General features: G+C 45.3%; 1 protein-coding gene across 1 annotated transcript in view; it reads left to right on the plus strand.

The window, feature by feature from the left end:
• nek11 (NIMA-related kinase 11) overlaps positions 1 to 18,010 on the plus strand; it is a 138,148-nt gene extending 120,138 nt beyond the window's left edge. The window contains exons 12-13 of the mRNA XM_060900627.1: positions 17,192 to 17,289; positions 17,903 to 18,010. Coding sequence (XP_060756610.1) covers positions 17,192 to 17,289; positions 17,903 to 18,010 — 206 coding nt within the window. The remainder of the gene's footprint in view (positions 1 to 17,191; positions 17,290 to 17,902) is intronic.
• Positions 18,011 to 19,402: the final 1,392 nt, after the last annotated feature.

Here is a 19,402-nt window from a genome sequence, read left to right on the forward strand (position 1 = left end):
GACGTTATGTTATATACGAAGGAAAGGAAAAGCAGGACCAAACTAATAAATATTGGCGCTCAGCGAGCACCTCGGTGTGATCAGCTGTTCGTTTAGCGACAGAATGATGGAACTGTCAGTGCACGCTCAAAGGGAAACCTGTAGATGGCAGTAATGCAACACTGGATGCCAGCTGCCGTAAAACCCAAAAGAAGAAGAAGAAGGTAAACCTGCGCATGCGCACACGGACTTCCTCTGTCTGCTTGACTGCGCCAAGCAAGTGATTTCATGAACATTATTTGCTTTAATCCCCTCAAATTAATTAAATAACTTCCCAGCTACAGAATGGCCTGATATTTTGTGAGATATTACAGAAATAAACAGATATCACAATCACCACATTTCAGAGGGAACTAAATCTCACTGATTTTATGAAATCGAAAGGCTGTTTTGCTTTAAAGGCAGTGTTGTAGTCGAGTCACTAAACCTCAAACCTGAGTCCAGTCTCAAGTGCCCATTGTTCAAGTCCAAGTTGAGTCCACTATGTGACACAAATGAGACAGCTCTCTCACACTCACTCTCTCTCTCTCTCTCTCTCTCAAAGACACATTGATGGCGTTGAGGAGTGTGAAGATGTATGTCCCATACCATAGCCTCCAATAAATTAAAAAAAAAAAAGTCTTCTCTCAGGAATATTTAGGAAAAGTCTGGTGGCACTAATGTTAAGCATCCACATCAAAAGCATCACACTCTCACAAACATCACACTCATGTGCTTTACTGGTACAAATACACTTGTGTGCATTTCAGAAACATCACCACATTACACAAACATGACGCATCTCAAAAATAAAAGCTTTGATTCTGACACCATGGAACTACATGGCAGGGAACTTGGATTGGGTTTGTTGTGTTGGTGTGTGTTTCAAAATGTTACACAAACGTTTTATCTTTAAAAAAAAAAAGTCTGATTCTGACACCATGGAACTAAAATAAAGAGAAAATCCGAGTCCTCGTCTCCAATTTACGAGTCCGAATGCAGTTAATGCACGAGTCCGAGTCTTCAGCGCTCGAGTCCAAGTCAAGTCACGAGTCCTTAAAATTAGGGCACGAGTCAGACTCGAGTACTGCAAGCCTGCTTAACGTTAATAAGGGAAAAAAACACAGCTTGTTGCGTATTTTAACAAGAAAGTGCGAAGATGCATAAAGTTCTCCAAAAGTGAGTTCCAGCTTCACGTCTGACTGTTCCACAGCGCTGGCACTGAACACTCAACTGATATCAACAGTTTTTAAATCCACTGTATAAAAGTATGAATGTAACACTGATATTAACACTTTGTGTCCAATCAGAATCCAGATAAAGAGCGGTAACTCACGCAGGCGTTCCAGTCGCAAAGAAACTTGAGAAATGTTTCAGTACGTGTCCAGGACCAGCCTGAAGGCCTCAATCACTGATCGTGTATTGAAACACTGAGATGTGATGATGTCATCATTAGACGCTTTTCCTGATATCTAATTAAAATCAGCGTTGCTGAGTGCGTGGGATTTGGTGTTTCTGGAAGCGAGATGTTTTTAATTATAACTGCGTATGAATTCTCACTGGTTGGTGCGATGCTCTCTTGGTAAATAAATCTGGCTGGAACTCAAAAGCTTTCGGCCACAGGGTGCTTTAAATCGACACTCCGTTCCTCTCGCACGGCCTGAACATTGATTCCCACTAATCTCAATTTTTAGCAGAAAAAACAAACAGCTTTGTTAAATGAGAGGTTCTGCACCAGCAGTCAAGATAAATAACAGCATGAGGATTAGTGGAGGATCAGTGTAATTTAATCAGAGACTCTTCCAGATAATAATAGTGTCGGAGAGCGAGAGAGAGAGAGAAAACGAGAGAGAGAGAGAAAAGAGAGAAAATGAGAGAGAGTGAGAGAGAAAGGGAGAGAGCAAGAAAACGAGCGAGAGAGAAAGAGAAAACAGAGAATGAGAGAGAGAGGGAGAAAACGAGAGAGAAAATGAGAGGGAGAGAGAGAGAAGAAAACAAGAGGGAGAGAGCGATTAAACGAAAGACAGAGAGAGACTTTGACTTTTAAGCCACCTTTAATTACGCCATTGTTCTATGTATGTTTTCTTTCACAAGAAATAAAACAATAAATAATGGAGAAAATAAAAGGTAAATAAAAAGTCATTGCTAGAAAAATCATCAAATTCAGTCCATAAAAACCCTTCTCTAATAAACATTTTCTCTCTCTCTCTCTCTCTCTCTCACACACACACACACACACACTTGTACATTAAAAGTTGAGAGTTAGTGCACCATCCTCTTCAAGTGAACATAAAACCTGTCTAAAACCCCACAGATCTATAAAACTGTCCAGGTTATTGGTTAGTCTGTAAAAAGCATGTTCTACCTTAAGACGAGATGCAACCAAACCTTTCAGGCTCTGAACCGCATCAGTCCATCCCAGGCCCAGCATCTGATTCTTTCTGGTCTCCCAGATTGCTAGTTTTGCGGTTCCAATTAAAAAAATTGATTAAAACCTGAGTCTGTCTTTTCCTGATTGTGTATTTTGGCCCAAAGACAAACAAAGGGACGGAAAATTTCTCCCCTAGATGTTCCACCCACTCTTGCAGTGTCTTAAATTGGCCCACTAGACGAGGACAAAGAGTCACCAAGTGTTCGAGGGTTTCCTGTTGATGACAAAAGGGACAGTCCTCCCCAGTGCTGGGATCCAGGTGAGCCCTGTGCCTGTTTGTGGCTATCGCTCCATGTATGATCCTCCACTGGAGGTCAGCCGTCAGTTTCTCAATGGGTGGCTTGTATAGAGTCCTCCAGCAGCCTTTAGGGGTGCATTCTGGAGCAAAAACCTGGGTCCACCTCGACTCCCTGACTTCGACCAAAGAGCGGAAGTTCAGTACCTTTACACAGCTGTAGTAGAGCTGCTTCTTCCCACGTGAGCTGAAGTTGCCCAGCACTGGTGTTTTTCAAGGAAAGAAGCAGCCCTCTCTCCTCTCGCCATTCTTCAGTCACAGGTCTGATGCTTAGTGCAGGAAAGATGTACTCGTGGTCCTTGTGCCATAGATCAACCAGGGTATGGTCCTGGGCGTACACCCTGAGTGGTACAGACAGGGACTGCCAGACCTCATCCACTATCTTCTTCAGCACCCTGGAAGACCTGACGCCGATGACTCCACCAAGCCTCTCCAGAGATGTTCTTATGAGGTGGCCCAGTTTGACAATGCCAGCCTCGACAAACTTGGTGCTAAGTGATGTGGAGGAAAGCATGTTAGATGTAAAGAAATCATTGTAGAACAGCGGCTCCTCGAAGATCCACAAACCAGGTCTGAGGTCCGTGGTCCGTGTGGTCTTGAACGTCCTCCAAGCATCAAGCACTGAGTTGTAGAAAGGTGTTATTCCAGTCAGGTCAACTTCAGAGGTCTTTAGAAGAAACAGCTGTTTGTCCAGTCTTAGCTGGCCAGCCTTCCTCAGGAGCAGCTGAGCAGATGCCAGCCAGCAGTATCCGCAGACATAGAGTAGCCTCTGCACTGTTTGCAGTCTGAAGGCAGCAATTCTTGATGGAATGTCCATGAAGCCTTGTCCTCCCTCAGCTACAGGGAGATACAGAACTGGTGCTTTTAGCCAATGCTGACCTGACCAGAAGTTGTTCACCAGGAGCCACTGTATGTCCTTCACAAGGCCTGGTGGTGGCACTAAGACGATCAGTCTATGCCAAAGAGAAGAGGCGACCAGGTTATTGGCTATCAGAACTCTACCCCGTAGGACAGCTAGGGAAGCAGCCATTTCCATTTAGACAACTTGGCGCTCACCTTCTCCAGCACGCCCTCCCAGTTCTGTTTTTGGAAGTCCTCCCCCCCAAATACACTCCCAGAACTTTGATGCCTCTTTTTTCCCTACTTAAGTTTCCTGGGTAGATCAGGGACATCTCCTGGGCTCCACTGACCTATTAGACAAGCTTCACATTTGTCCCAGTTAACTTTAGCGGAGGAGGCCTTTTCATACACAGTCAGGCTTTCTTTAAGTTGTTGTATATCTCTCCGATCTTGTATAAAAACATTAACATCATATGCATAAGCTGAGACGGCCACAGAGCGGTTCTGAGCCAGCTCAGGGAGACCCAGGCCCTGTAACCTGCTCCTCAGCCTATGCAGAAGAGGTTCAATGACAATGCTGTAGAGCTGGCCTGAGATGGGGCAGCCCTGTCTGATTCCTCTTTTAACTGGCACAGGGCAGCTCAATCCTCCCCCCACCTTTACTAAACAGCAGGCTTCATTATACAGTAATTTGACCCAGGATAAAAAAAAACTCCCCCCAGTTCCAAAAGCCTGCAAGGTGGAGAAGAGAAAACCATGATCCACATGATCAAACGCCTTTTCTTGATCTCATCTCATTATCTCTAGCCGCTTTATCCTTCTATAGGGTCGCAGGCAAGCTGGAGCCTATCCCAGCTGACTACGGGCGAAAGGCGGGGTACACCCTGGACAAGTCGCCAGGTCATCACAGGGCTGACACATAGACACAGACAACCATTCACACTCACATTCATACCTACGGTCAATTTAGAGTCACCAGTTAACCTAACCTGCATGTCTTTGGACTGTGGGGGAAACCGGAGCACCCGGAGGAAACCCACGCGGACACGGGGAGAACATGCAAACTCCACACAGAAAGGCCCTCGCCGGCCCCGGGACTCGAACCCAGGACCTTCTTGCTGTGAGGCGACAGCGCTAACCACTACACCACCGTGCCGCCCCTTTTCTTGATCAATGGATAAAATACCAACATTAATATTATACAAATGGCAAACATCAAATATATCCCTTATTAAAAATAAATTATCATACATTGACTTGTCTGGAATACAATAAGACTGTTCTGCACCAATAAATAAATCAATAAAATGTTTTAATCTATTTGATAAAACCTTGGAGAGGATCTTGTAGTCTGTACATAAAAGAGCTACAGGTCTCCAGTTCTTTAAAAGAGCTAGGTCTCCCTTCTTGGGCAGCAGTGAAAGAAATGCTTGCCTACAGGAAGCCAGAAGGCTCCCTTTTTTAAAACACTCTTTAAAAACGGCCAAAAGGTCCCATCCCATCCCAGTATCATCCAGAGGTGTTTAAAAAAGTCAGAAAGAAGACCATCTAGTCCCGGAGCCTTGCCTGGTGCCATCTGGGACACCGCAGCAGTCAGCTCATCTAAAATGACACAAGACACCCACAGGTACAGAAAAAGCTCATGAGCTTGTCTGCTATGGCTTGGATGAAATTGCCAGAGTACACAGAGCAATCAGACCTGAGCAACTCCAGCAGTTCTTCCCAGAAACCACCTTGGAAGACCTGCATAGGCCAGAGCACATTGAACTGCTTATCAGTCACCAGGAAGGAAGACTTGCTCTGCAGAGAGTGAAGATGATTGGAGACCTTGTCCTATGGGAGGGCCCATTAGGAAAGACTGTTGGTGGAGCACATCCAGATCTCTTTGAGGAAGTGGATATGGCTGCGCACACATCCAAAACACACTTTGCCCAATCCATGAGAGCCACCGCAGTGAAATATATCAAAACAAAAGCATTCAAAGCTGAAGCCAAAAGCACTGTTGCCGACAGAGTTTCTTGACTGGTGGAAATGTGACAGTATTGGAGCAGCTTGCGAACCGAAGTGTGGAGGATGCAGATGCGGCAACTGTCAGCCTGGAGGCAAGGAAATGACATTAAGCGAAGAAAGAGAGCTGGAAATAATCAGAAAAGGTCTCACCTATGTCAAAGCAGATGCTTACAGCAGTGAACCACACTGGGACACAAAATACCTGTGGATTGAGGATCCAGTTTCTCTACCCAACAATAGGAGTGGAGTGGAGGCCACTTTTCTGAGAACAGAGAAGCAACTCAAGAAAGAACCTGAGTGGAGAGTGGCATATGGAGCTCAAGTCCATGAGATGGTGGAAAGAGCAGCAGCAAAGAAACTCACCAAAGAGACCATTGCCAACTGGTATGGTACATCAGCCACTTGGTGGCACCAAACCCGCATTCAGTCACAACGCCTGTGCGTCTGGTATGGAACAGCAGCCAGAAGCTCAAGGGGCTCAGCATGAACGATCTTCTGCTGAAAGGGCCTGATGCCCTCAACCCAATCCAAGCAGTTCTACTCAGGTTCAAAAGAGGTGCGCATGCCGCACTCGGTGACATCAAGATGTATAATTCTGTGTGGTTGGAAGACCTTGAAATGCATCTCCACAGATTTCTCTGAAGAGACACTGAAGATGGACAGATCGAAGAGTACGCGATCACCAGAGTCAACATTGGTGATCGACCAGCAGGGTGCATCGCACAGCTGGCCATGAGAGAGACCACAAAGCTACCCATGTTTGCTCATTTGAGGAGGAACATAGGATTCTAGAGGAGGACTTGTATGTCGACGATCTCCTCACTTCCCACAACGACTTGAATAAGCTGGACAAGAACACCGAAAGAGTCGAGGAAATCCTGAAGGCAGGCGGGTTCTTCCTCAAGCCCTGGGTCCGGTCAGGCCAAAGTGGGAGGCAGGAGCATGAGCCAGGAACATTGTCAGACAGAGTACTTATTCTCCCAAACCAAATGAGAGAAGGAGACAACAAAGCCCTGGGAGTCGGCTACCTTGTTGAAAGTGACAAACTGTCCCCAATGACCTTAATCAACTTCTCAAAGAGGAGGAAGAAAATGAGAGTGGGTCAAAGTCTCCTTGGAGAAGAGGTGAGAGAAAAAAACTCCTAACCCACTGACTAGAAGACAATTGCTAAGCCAAGTAGCTAGTTTGTATGACCCAATAGGTCTCGTCATACCTGCTAAACAAAAGGGTGCCATTCTAGTCAGAAGAGCATTCCAAGAAGCTGGAAACGGTGCAACCCGAGACACTTGGGACAAGCCATTGTCTGAGAAGTTGAGGGAAGAGGCCATTCAGTTGTTTGAAGAGTACATACGTCTCAGCCAAATCACATTACACAGAAGCCTCATACCATGTAACTGGATCGAAAAGCCTTGGGAAGTAACGTTCTCTGATGGAAGTGACCAGAGCTATGGAGCCATGGTGTACTTCAGATGGGAGACAGTGCAAGGCATTGAAGTCAGACTGGTTGAGTCCAAAGCAAAGCTCACGCCACTCGATCAGAAGGGAGAACCAGTCAAAGCTGAAATCTGTGGTGCTGTCTACACAGTTCGCCTCAGAAGGTACATTGAAAAGCACAGTCGGATGGAGATTGGAAAATGTCTCCATCTGCTGGACAGTCAAACTGTGTTGGGAACAATCCAAAGAAACAGCTACAGATATCAGATGTTCTTCGCAAACAGAGTTGGAGAAATCCAGAAATCTGCATCTGTCAATGACTGACTGGTGGTGGATCCCAGGTGACTTCAATGTTGCAGACATCATAACAAGAGGTGCAGCTCCAGAGGACCTCCAAGAGAATTCTGTGTGGCAGACTGGACCCAAGTTTCTAAAGCAACCTGTAGAAGAGTGGCCGAAAAAGTCTGCCAAAGAAGTTGCAGCCCATGCCAAAGAAGGCATAGACAGACTGCAAAGGAAGTCCTTCTCAGCAACACTGACCAGGTCACAGGTTAAGAGAAACTAGGGTGACGTGCCATCTGTTAGCGCTGTGCCAGATCCTCCAGTAGCAGTTAAAGAGGAGAGTGACCATGCCGTACTGCAAAGCAATCCAGATGGAGAAGAATCCAAGATTCAAGTCCAAAGACTGCCAGCTGGTTCTCCATTGAGAGAACTCATTGATACTAGGAAGTTCAGCAGTTTGACTAAATTGATCAGAGTCATTGCCTGAGTATGGAGAGCTGCAATGAAGTGGAAAATGGTACTGGCAAAGAACTCGGCCACAGCTTCAAGTAAGCCAAAGTGGGAGGAAATTCCAGAGGTAAAGTCCAATGCCAAACAAGCTGTACTTACTGTCAGTGAGTGTGAAGATGCGCAAAGAGATCTCTTCCTTGCAGCTCAAGAAGGTGCAGCCTTTCAAGACACCACCCTCAACAGACTTGCTGTGTTCAGAGATGCAGAAACTGGACTCTTGGTCTGTGGAGGAAGATTTCAGATCTTTAATGATGAGAGAGCCACTGTACCAATCTTACCTTATGATGCAAGGATATCCACTCTTCTAGCTCAAGAGGCCCACAGTGCAAATCATGAAGAAATTGCAGGAACACTCCTTCGGATGAGGAAGAAAGCCTGGGTGATAAAAGGCCGGAAATTGGCTCAAAAGATTGTTGATAGCTGTGTGACATGCAGAAAGGCCAGAACCAGAAAATGTCAGCAGATCATGAGTGACCTTCCGCCTGAGCGAATAACACCAGCCAAACCATTTGAATACACAACAGTGGATTTATTTGAACCTTATGAATTGAAGGATGAGGTGAGGAAGAAAGTAAGGCTGAAAGTATGGGGAATTGTCTTCTGCTGTATGGCATCCAGAGTTCTGCATGCAGATGTTGTCAGTGACCAGTCATCTGAGGGTTTCCTGCTGGCCTACAAGAGATCCACAGCACTGAGGGGGCATCTGAAGAAACTGTGGTCAGATCCTGGAAAGAACTTTGTGGGAGCCAGACCTGCCCTCAGAGAGCTCTACCTCTTTCTGGACCAGCTTGAAAAGTCTGACGTTGAAAATTAAGCCTCCAAGCAAGAAACAGAATGGAGTTAGAAATTTCACCCTGCTCATTCCCCTCACAGCAATGGAGCTGCAGAGGCAGCTGTTCACACAGTGAAATGTGCTCTGCAAAACCTGGGAGGAGATGGATGCTTTAGATGGAGTGAGTTCCAAACCTTTCTTTACATGGCCACTAACCTTGCCAATGAAAGACTCATAGATGCCAGGACTCAGAGCCGGGAGGACTGTGTAGACTACATCAGCCCAAATTCCCTTCTGCTTGGAAGAACTGGACCCAGGGGAGATCTGGGAAGCTTTCACTTTGAAGGCTACCCCTACAAAAGGTTAAGAGCCATCCAAACTGAGGTTGACTGGTTCTGGAGAAAGTGGAGTCAGTTAGCGGGGCCTAATCTATTCATAAGAAGTAAGTGGCACACAACACACAGGAATGTGGCTGTTGGAGATGTCGTCTGGCTGGCTGACCAGAACGCTTTGAAGGGTCAATATAAACTTGCCAGAGTCATCAGCGTCAACACTGACAAGAAGGGCATCGTCAGAGATGTACATGTCCGAACCTTCCCCAATTATCCAGTCCCGACCATGAAACCTGATCAAAAAGAGAAAGCAAAGAAACTCTTAACCAAAATCCCTGCTACAGTTCTTCATAGGGATGTCAGACGTGTCGTCATGCTACTCCCCGCAGAAGAACAAAAGCAAAACCATCAAGAATGAATCTGACACTGTGCACACAACTGGTGTGACCTCCTTGGGTTCAAGAACCAGGAGGTCAAGTGGGAGGTGTCGCGTCAACTCAAAGCACATTGAAAGCAAACTGAATGAGTTTTCACTTAAACTTCAATTCATGGAATCATTCAAAAACATTCACTCGCATCTCAGCTCCAAACCTGCAGGGGGCAGAGAGAGAATCAGTGTGCGTTAGTAGCCAGAGATCACCTTGAACTTCCTGTAGCAGCCTGCACTTGCACGGGGGGAAAAGTTTGTGAACAAAGGAATACATAGAAGATTACTCAGCTCACGGTCAAGACACAACTGGTTGGGAAATGAACATTTGTAATATTAATTTAAATGTTAAAATTAAGTTTGAAATGTAAAAATTGTGATTTTTTTCAGTATTCAATCATGCTAATTCAGACTTGCAGCCTGTCTAATGAGATTCAGTTGCTTGCCTATTTATGGGACTAAAATGTTTAGTTTAAAGTAATGCAATGTATTCTTTTGTTTACTGTAAAAGTTATCAACCTAAATTCAACCTAAGCTAACTACTACCTATCTAAATCCACTATCTATCAACTATCTACTGATCATCTGCTAAATCTACCTGGAAAACAAAACTGAAAACCTCAATAAACTACAAGTAAAGGAAGATTTGAGTTGTCCCTTTGCATCCTTCAGACCAGGCTCTTTTCAAGTTTGGGTAAGAACTGAGTAAAACCTAAGATAACTTGACAGTGAAGAAAAAGTTTCCTTCCTGGATCTCCAATAGATCCAAAATAATTTTAAAATTTTTACAAAAATTAAGATCATGCAATAACTTAATATTAAAATGCCAAAAGGACTTTGGTTTTTCTGTGGGAGATAAAAAAAAAAAAAAGCTCCATTAAAACTAAGTGATGATCTGTAAAAACAACAGGGGAGATTTAGCAGTCAATAACTCTTGAAATAAAAGGTGCAGAAATATAACATCTGTCCAACCTTGCTGCACAGACTCTACCGTCAGATATTTTCACCCATGTGTATCGTCGGACTGAAGGGTGCTTCATTCTCCACACATCGACCAGATCAGTTCTCTTTAAAAAGTGAGATAAAATGGACGAGGAGTGAATGTGTGCTTCCTCTCCAGTCCTGTCTAATGTAAAGTCTGTGCAGCAGTTCCAGTCTCCCCCCATTACAACACACTCCCCTGATCGTTACAACTTAATTTCTCTTTTAATAAATTAAACAACTCTTCACGTTCAGAGCCTTGGTTTGATGCATAAACATTGATAAAACTGAGAGTAAAATCCTGTATTTTAACTTTTACCATAAGAACTCTACCTTTCACCAACTCTGTACTGGACACGATGTTTATATCTAAAACAGGAGAGAAGAAAATCGCAACTCCTGCACTAAAATTTGTCCCATGACCAAGAACATATTGTCCATTCCACCATAAATCCCAGGCTATTTTATTCGACTCGTCACTATATGTTTCCTGTAGTAAAATAATATCCAGTCTTTTCTGTCTAATTACTTCAGATAATAAAACTCTTTTCTGTTCATCTCTTCCCCATTTATATTTAGAGACGCGACTCAACCCCTGCATATTGAAAGATAAAAGACAGAAACGTAAAGAGACGGATAAAAATAACCAGTAGAGATAAAACACCCAGTGCTGCATGGTCATTAAAAAACTTTTATTTTCTCGTTTGCATTTTCTTAATCATTCTACTCTTGGACTTCTTTAACCCTTTCCTCAGACCAGTAACGTGCTTTTTTTAATCGATAACGTTTTTTTCCATCTAGTAAATCCATTCCAACAACTCTTTGAAGTGTGGTAACTGATCTAATAAACTTTTCAATATTGGGAAAATAATCTTTAACATTTGCTTTTTTTCCAAAGGTTTAATCCAAAAAACTATTGATTTCCTCGAGTGAATAGAGGTCCTCGCTTTGGGAAATACTGTCTGTTATAGAAACCGAGTCAGAGTCACAGTCCGTGTCAGTCACATTGTCACCATAACAGCGGTCCGGCTTCGTCATGTCTTCTGTCTCATTGTCGGGTCTGACAGCCTCCTGTGAGACCGGAGACTCCACGTTCTGCTCAGACCCCCCTACACCGACCTCTCCCAGCTCCACCCTGCTCTGTTCAGCCTCCATCAACTCCACTGAAACACTGCTTCCAGTCTCCGTAGCTCCAGGCACGGAGCTGCCGGACTCAACCTCAGCAGGTGGAGCAGATTCTGATGGTGTTGGCCAACCACTGTTCACCTCCCCGCTGTCAGTCACATCAGCCGCTCTACTGCCCCCCTCCCCACCGTCAGTCACAACGGCTTTACTGCTGTTCACCTCATACTGTCAGTCACATCAGTCGCTCTACTGCTCCCCTCACTGTAAGACACAACAGCTTCACTGCTGTTCACCTCCACACCGTCAGTCACAACATCCACACCGCTGTTCACTTCCCTACCATCAACCACCCCGCTGACCCCCTCCCCCCTGTCAGTCACACCAACCACACCGCTGACCCCCTCCCCACCGTCAGTCACACCAACCACCCTGCTGTCCCCTTCCACATGGTCAGTCTCCGCAGTCACCCCACTCTCAATCCTGTTCCTTCCCCTGTCCTCACTGACAGTCCCAGCGGCAGCAGGCGACTCTGCTCCCCACTGTCTGTGAGGACAGGCAACCCGCTTGTGTCCCACATCCCCACACTCAAAACATTTCATACTCCCTGAACTCGCATAAACCATGTAAAACCCTTCCTCGTGTTTAACACGGACGGAAACTTCCAGTGTTTGAGTCGGGGAGTCCAAAAACATAAACACTTGTCTCCGGAGAGACTGAACGTGTTTTAATGTATCGCTCCTGCAGCCTAAATTTACTGTCCGGAATCTGCTCGCGAATTTCCCGAAGCGCTTCAGTTCTCTCTCCAGCGCTTCATTGGGAATAAACGGAGGGACTCTGGACACAGTGACCCGGATAGAGGGCACCTCCAGTGGGGAAACTTGCACAAACTTATTAATGTATATATTGCTCTCTATGAGCTGATTAACAAGTTCCTGGTGCTTCAAAAACACCATCACTGCTTTATTCATGCAGGAGGCGCACACAATGTTACCATAACCCACCTGTGTTCCGAACGCGAGCAGCACCTGCTCTACCGGAACCGTGGGGTGTGGTACCACCCTTACTCCATGCTTCAAGGACAGGGGCGACGCCCCGGAGGACGCCATCCCCGCCAAACAGCCAACAAACAAACACACACACACACACACACACACACACACACACACACAAACACCACTACTGACAACTACAAATTACTCAATAACCACAAGAAAAAAACAAGAGAAAAGTTTAGTTAGGAAAAATCGCAAGCTCTCAGCTAATGCTCACCACACCCTCCACCAGCAAACTCCCAGCATGCAGTGCAGAGAGAAGGGGAGAGAGAGAGAGGAAAATAAGAGGGAGAGAGAAAACGTGAGAGCAAATGAGAGAGAGAACTAGAGAGAGAGAGAAAATGAGGGAGAGCGCGAGAGAGAAAACGAGAGGGAGAGAGAGAGGGAGAGAAAACGAGAGGGAGAAAACGAAAGGGAGAGAGCAAGAGGAAACGAGAGAGACAGAGAGAGAAAACAAGAGGGAGAGTGTGAGGGAGAGAGCGAGGGGGGGAGAGACAGAGAGAGAGGAAACGAGGGAGAGAGAGAGGAAACGAGGGAGAGAGAGAAAACGAGGGAGAGAGAATGAGGGAGGGGGAGAGAGAGAACAAGCAAGAGAGAAAATGAGAGAGACAGAGAATGAGAACAAATGAACGAGAGAGAGAGAGAGAGAGAGAGAAAACCATTAATGAAATTGTACAGATTCTTATTCTTCATCAAACTCTGTTTCACTCAGCAGTGGAGGAAATAAATCAGTGTCGTTCTGTTACAGGAAAATAATCAGTGATGGGATTATTTGTGATTATTTGTGATTTATTTATTTTCCCCTAACAGCATGTCCTGTAGTGTTTTATTCCTCTTTCATTGCAGCAGCTTCGCAAATAAATACTGTGGTGAAAAATCACAGGTTTGTCTTAATGCACTCGTTAAAATAATACGTTATGGTTTCCATAGTAACATCTGGTTGGTTCATCATCGTCAATATGGTGAAGGTGAAGAATGTTCATGGAACATTTATGGAAGGAGTCTCCAGTGTCGGCACTTTGGAACTTTTACTTTTTCCGACATGTTCATGCCAGACGAGTTTACACTTCTTTGTGGTTTCGAGAGCGAATAAAGAGGCGGATGAGGGAGTGACATTTATCGCTGCTATAACGTCAGTGACCTCAGGGACCACAGACGTTCCACAACATTCACTTTAACTTCTAGAAAAGAGCTTGTGCTGTTCATTAATAAATTTAAAGAATCACAAATAGCTGTGTTCAGTAATCAACTTCAGGGCAGGAACAGCAACTCTGCTTCTCTACAGTGTCCCATCAGTGATTGTTTTCCTGTAATACCACACCCCATCATTCAGTATTTATTATTTAACAGTTATTCCATGAAATCAAGTCATACATGAGATAGGTGACGAGGCGTGTAGCACCGAGTTGTCTATAATCCATGTATGACGAGATTGAGTGAGATAACTCTTTTATTCTATCAACATTCACTGGACTTTGAGAAACCGAGCATTTTTATGTCCATCCATCCATCCATCCATCCATCCATCCATCCATTATCTCTAGCCGCTTTATCCTGTTCTACAGGGTCGCAGGCGAGCTGGAGCCTATCCCAGCTGACTACGGGCGAAAGGCGGGGTACACCCTGGACAAGTCGCCAGGTCATCACAGGGCCAACACCCTGTGTGTCGGCCCAGTTTTATTTTTATTTTATGCAAATTCGATAAATAAAAACTTTACACAAAATGTCCAACAAAATAATTTCCTCTTAGAATGTAAACAAACCGACGGCATGGTGGTGTAGTGGTTAGTGCTGTCACCTCATAGCAAGAAGGTCCGGGTTCGAGCCCCGTGGCCGGTGAGGGCCTTTCTGTGTGGAGTTTGCATGTTCTCCCCGTGTCCGCGTGGGTTTCCTCCGGGTGCTCCGGTTTCCCCCACAGTCCAAAGACATGCAGGTTAGGTTAACTGGTGACTCTAAATTGAGTGTAGGTGTGAATGTGAGTGTGAATGGTTGTCTGTGTCTATGTGTCAGCCCTGTGATGACCTGGCGACTTGTCCAGGGTGAACCCCGCCTTTCGCCCGTAGTCAGCTGGGATAGGATCCAGCTTGCCTGCGACCCTGTAGAACAGGATAAAGCGGCTAGAGATGATGAGATGAGATGTAAACAAACCGGTGAAATGACAGAGCAATTTGTGAAAAATGTGATAATAATAATTCTTGAAAAATAAAAAGATACATTCTTACCATCAAATACTTTTATTCCATATTTTGTTGCTTTTTATTTATTTATTTATTTTGGGGGGGGGGTTGTTTTCGAATAGTTTTTATTTCATCCTCGGTTGGTTCAGCAACACGCTTCGCCATTTTGTTTTTCTCTCCTTACAGTATATGAGCTGATATCCTAGTAGTAGAGTAGCCAATCAGAGCGTGCGATTGCTCATATCCAGTGACTGTGGATAGAATTATATATTGATATGTTCATGCTAGTTAGCATTAGCTCACTAGTCATATCACATTTTGTACTTCTATATTTTCTCTCTTTTGTGGACCGTACTGTACGCTGCTGGCAGAAACAATTGATTCATGGTTGTTTAATTAGATGTCTGAGTGACACAGTGGTGAAAAATGTTCATCGGGGGAAACGGAAATGATTCAGAAGGGACCCAAGAACTTTTTTTATTTCCTCTTAAATCACCATCAGCCGGTTAGGAAGCTGAAGTTGTCGCTCTCACTTCCTGTTCAGCTTGTTGTTATGGTTCATCTTGAGCACCAACACCGAGCCTCGGCTCACTCACTCAGGACACACACACACACACACCTCATTACGTTCTCTTATTACTTGACTTCCTCAATAACGCACAGCTGAGATATGAACCGATCCTCCACTCAGTGTTTTCATTTTTATTCCTCACTTTAAAAATGATTCCCTCATCCAGTGAAAGGAGCATCATGTGATGAAGTTAACGTAAATCCCGCGTGTCTGATCTCCTCTTATAGTCTGATATATGGGCGGAACCTCTTCCATTATTCAGGGTAATGATGATATAAACACACTCGTACTGTTGGTTGTGAAGGTGATGGGTTTCTCTCGGCAGTGACGGCGTCTGCGCTGCTGTAGTTCTGCTGCTGCTTTATCGACAATGAAACACCATTCCTTCATCTCTGGAGATGTTTTTCAGTTTCTCACCTCCAGCTCTGCAAAATAGCTCTTTTCTAAGCACACACACACACACACACACACACACACACACACACACACACACACTTGTCCTATCTCTGCCAGGAGTGTGTGGAGCTCAGGTGGAGGCCGAACTCAAGAAATTGAAACTATTCAGGCGATAAATGTAGAGAATCCCACAGTGAGAACTGCCTTTCTCTCTCTCTTTCTCTATCTCCATCCATCCATGTCTCTCTCTCTCCGTCCACCCACCTCTCTCTCTCTGTCCATCCATCTCTCTCTGTCCATTTGTCTGTCTCTCTCTCTCCATCCATCCATCTCTCTCTCTCTCCCCGTCCATTTGTCTCCCTCTCTGTCCATCCATCTTTCTCCATCCATCCGTCTGTCTCTCTCTCCCCGTCCATTTGTCTCTCTCTGTCCATCCATCTTTCTCTCCATCCATCCATCTGTCTCTCTCTCTGTCCATCCGTCTGTCTCTCTCTCATCCATCCATCTCTCTCCATCCATCTGTCTGTCTCTCTCCCCGTCCATTCGTCTCTCTGTCCATCCATCTCTCGCTCTCCATCCGTCTCTCCGTCCATCTCTCTCGCCATCCATCCGTCTGTCTCTCTCTCCCCCGTCCATTTGTCCATCCATCCATCCATCCATCCATCCATCCATCTGTGTCTCTCTGTCCATCTGTCTGTCTCTCTCTCCATCCATCCATCTCTCTCTCCATCCATCTGTCTCTGTCTCTCTCTCTCTCTCCGTCCATTCGTCTCTCTGTCCATCCATCTCTCTCTCCATCCGTCTCTCCGTCCATCTGTCTCTCTGTCCATCCATGTGTCTTTCTCTCTGTCCATCTCCCTCCCTCTCTGTCCATCTGTCTCTCTTTCTCTCCATCCATCCATCTCTCTCTCTGTCCATCTGTCTGCCTCTGTCTCCATCTCTCTCTCTGTCCATCCACCTATCTATCTATCTCTGTCCATATGTCTCTTTCTCTGTCCATCTGTCTGTGTCTCTCCTTCTGTCCATCTGTATCTCTCCTTCTGTCCATCTCTCTCTCTCTCTCTCTCTCTCTCTCTCTCTCTCTCCCTGTTCATCTGTCTGTCTCTCTCTCCGTCTGTCTGTCTCTCTCTCCAGCCATCTATCTCTCTCTCTTTCTCTCTACCATCTCTCTATCTGTCCATCTCTCTCTCTCTCTCTCTCTCTCTCTCTCTCTCTCTCTCATTTAAATAAATGGTGTAATCCATATAAAAATCGTCAGCTATCTGATGTGAATTTTATCAACACAAACTCTGGAGCAAAACACGAACACTGAACTGGATTTTAATCAACACCACAGTTCTGCTCCAAATCCTACTGTGAACAGTTTAAAATAAATTCATATCCAGTGTGATCATCTGTAACACACACACACACACACACACACACACACACACACACACACACACACACAGTTACAGTCGTTTGTTCTGCCTCAGTCTTTTGTTTGTGTGTGTGTGTGTGTGTGTGTGTGTGTGTGTGTGTGTGTGTGTGTGTGTCAGACATCCCTGAGGACCCTCAGGCTGCAGAAGTGTATTACTCTGAAGACGGATTCGAGTCATGTTCAGATGAAGATTTCTGGCCTGATGTTCCTACACAGGTGAGGAAGTGGGTGTGTCTCTGGATTTGACATTTTAACACCACTCAGATTCGTATGAGTCAAGGATTACTCCTGAGGCGTTTAATCACGTATAAACTTTACTTGGAACTTCTGTGGCAGCACGTATACAACAACTGCATCTCTGTCCATAGACATAATGCATCTCAGTCTGTTAATCTCCCTCATGTTCACCCCCCGTATACATCACAGTATATGTGCACACACATTTCAACTACCGTACATGACATCTCCCCCTTAAAATAGGGTTTTCCCCTTGACACAAACCAACCTCAACACAGTTGTCATGACATCTCCGCCTTCACCATGGAGCATGTATACATAATACAAATCACCTGACCTTTATATAAATCTGGCCAATAAACTTTCTTTTACAACATAAATCAGCATTGTCAACATTAATGCCATTTCAATACAACATTTCTTTTTTTCACATTTCTTACTTTCCCCTTTTTTTTAATTATTATTCCCCCCAAAGGGTCGAGCCTGTTGACTGGCTTGCACACCCGTCCAGATCTGGTCACAGTCTGACCAGGCATAGGGCTTGCTGGCATAGCCTCACTCTGACTGGTGGGAACAGTTTCTAACGTGTCAGAGTTTGTCCCTGTGTTCTCACTGGTTGCTGCTGAGGAAGACTGAGGAACCAGCTCAGGTTGAAGGTGACGGCGATTCCGCCGAAGCTCAGCTCCCTGCTGTGTCTTGATGATGAAAGATCTCGGAGTGAAGCTTTCACTTGATATTACCGCTAGTAATGACCATGATTTCTCATGGTCCAACTTGGACCTCACCGCATCACCTGGCTGTAGTCTGGAATGCCAAACCTGGCAAAAATGGCCTTCAGCTTGAGTATGACATGTGCACTAGTTGTTGAGGGCATGTGCAGTATTTCTATAAATCTGGAGTAATAGTCTGAGATAACCAGGTATTTTGCTGATTGTACTCACAGAGATCCATTGCGATTCTCTTCCAGGCAAGATCAAGGAGTGGCGTTGGAATGAGAGGCTCTTTTTGTTGTGTTCTTTTCAGTTCAAGGCACACCTGGCATGAGGTCACGAGGTTGCTTATCTCTGTAGAGAGTCCAGGCCACCACACTAATGAGCGTGCCCTTTCCCTACATTTAGCTAAGCCTTGGTGACCTTCGTGGATTTTCTGGAGAATCTCATTTCTCATTGGCTGTGGAACTACAATTCTGCATCCTCTGAGGACAAGGCCATTGTGCTCTGACAGCTCTGCTTTAACCTGAACATATTCTCTTATACTCACAGGCACTTTGCTGATGTGTTCTAGCCATCCAGTGTGTATGAACTTAATGACTGACTGCAGATTGGCATCCAGCGCAGTAGTCATTTTGAGCTCATCCATTCTGCTCTGGCTAGCAGGGATTCCCCCCACTACACTAACAACATAACATGCTACATCGCTCCGAGTGTCCATCTCAGTACACGTGTTGGACAGCAGACTACGGGACAGAGTGTCTGCGACAATCAGAGTTTTCCCAGGAGCATACTCTGCCATGGGGTTGAATCTCATCAGCCTCATGAGAAGACGCTGACACCGCAGTGGTACATTGTCCAGGCTACGGCTGTTGATAAGCGGCACTAGAGGCTTGTGGTCAGTTATCAGTTTAAACCATTCCAGTCCAGTGAGATATCTGTCAAACTTCCCACACGCCCGCCAGACATTCTTTTTCAATCTGGGTGTAGCGTGTTTCAGCTTCGGTGAGGTGTCTGGAGCAATATGCGACGGATTTCCATTGTAGCCCATGGAGCTGAAGGACTACACCCCCCCCAGTCCATAGCTACTGGCATTTGCTGACACGGCCGTAGGCTTGCCCACGTCGTAGTAAGCAAGGACTGGTGCTGTCGTCAGTAGCTCTTTTGTGTGTCTGAAAGCTTCTTGTTGTGCATGACCCCATGTCCATATGTTCTTGTGTTTCAGGAGCTCATACAGTGGCTGTCCCACCGTGGATAGGTTGGGGATATATCTTCCCAGATAATTCACCATTCCCAGAATCCTTTTCAGTTCCTGTACATTTGTAGGTGTTGGTAGCTGCTGTATAGCTTGAACTTTGTCGGGGTCTGGCCGAATCCCATCC

Source organism: Neoarius graeffei, chromosome 19 (genome assembly GCF_027579695.1).
Source record: "Neoarius graeffei isolate fNeoGra1 chromosome 19, fNeoGra1.pri, whole genome shotgun sequence".
In the NCBI taxonomy this organism is placed as follows: Eukaryota; Metazoa; Chordata; class Actinopteri; order Siluriformes; family Ariidae; genus Neoarius; species Neoarius graeffei.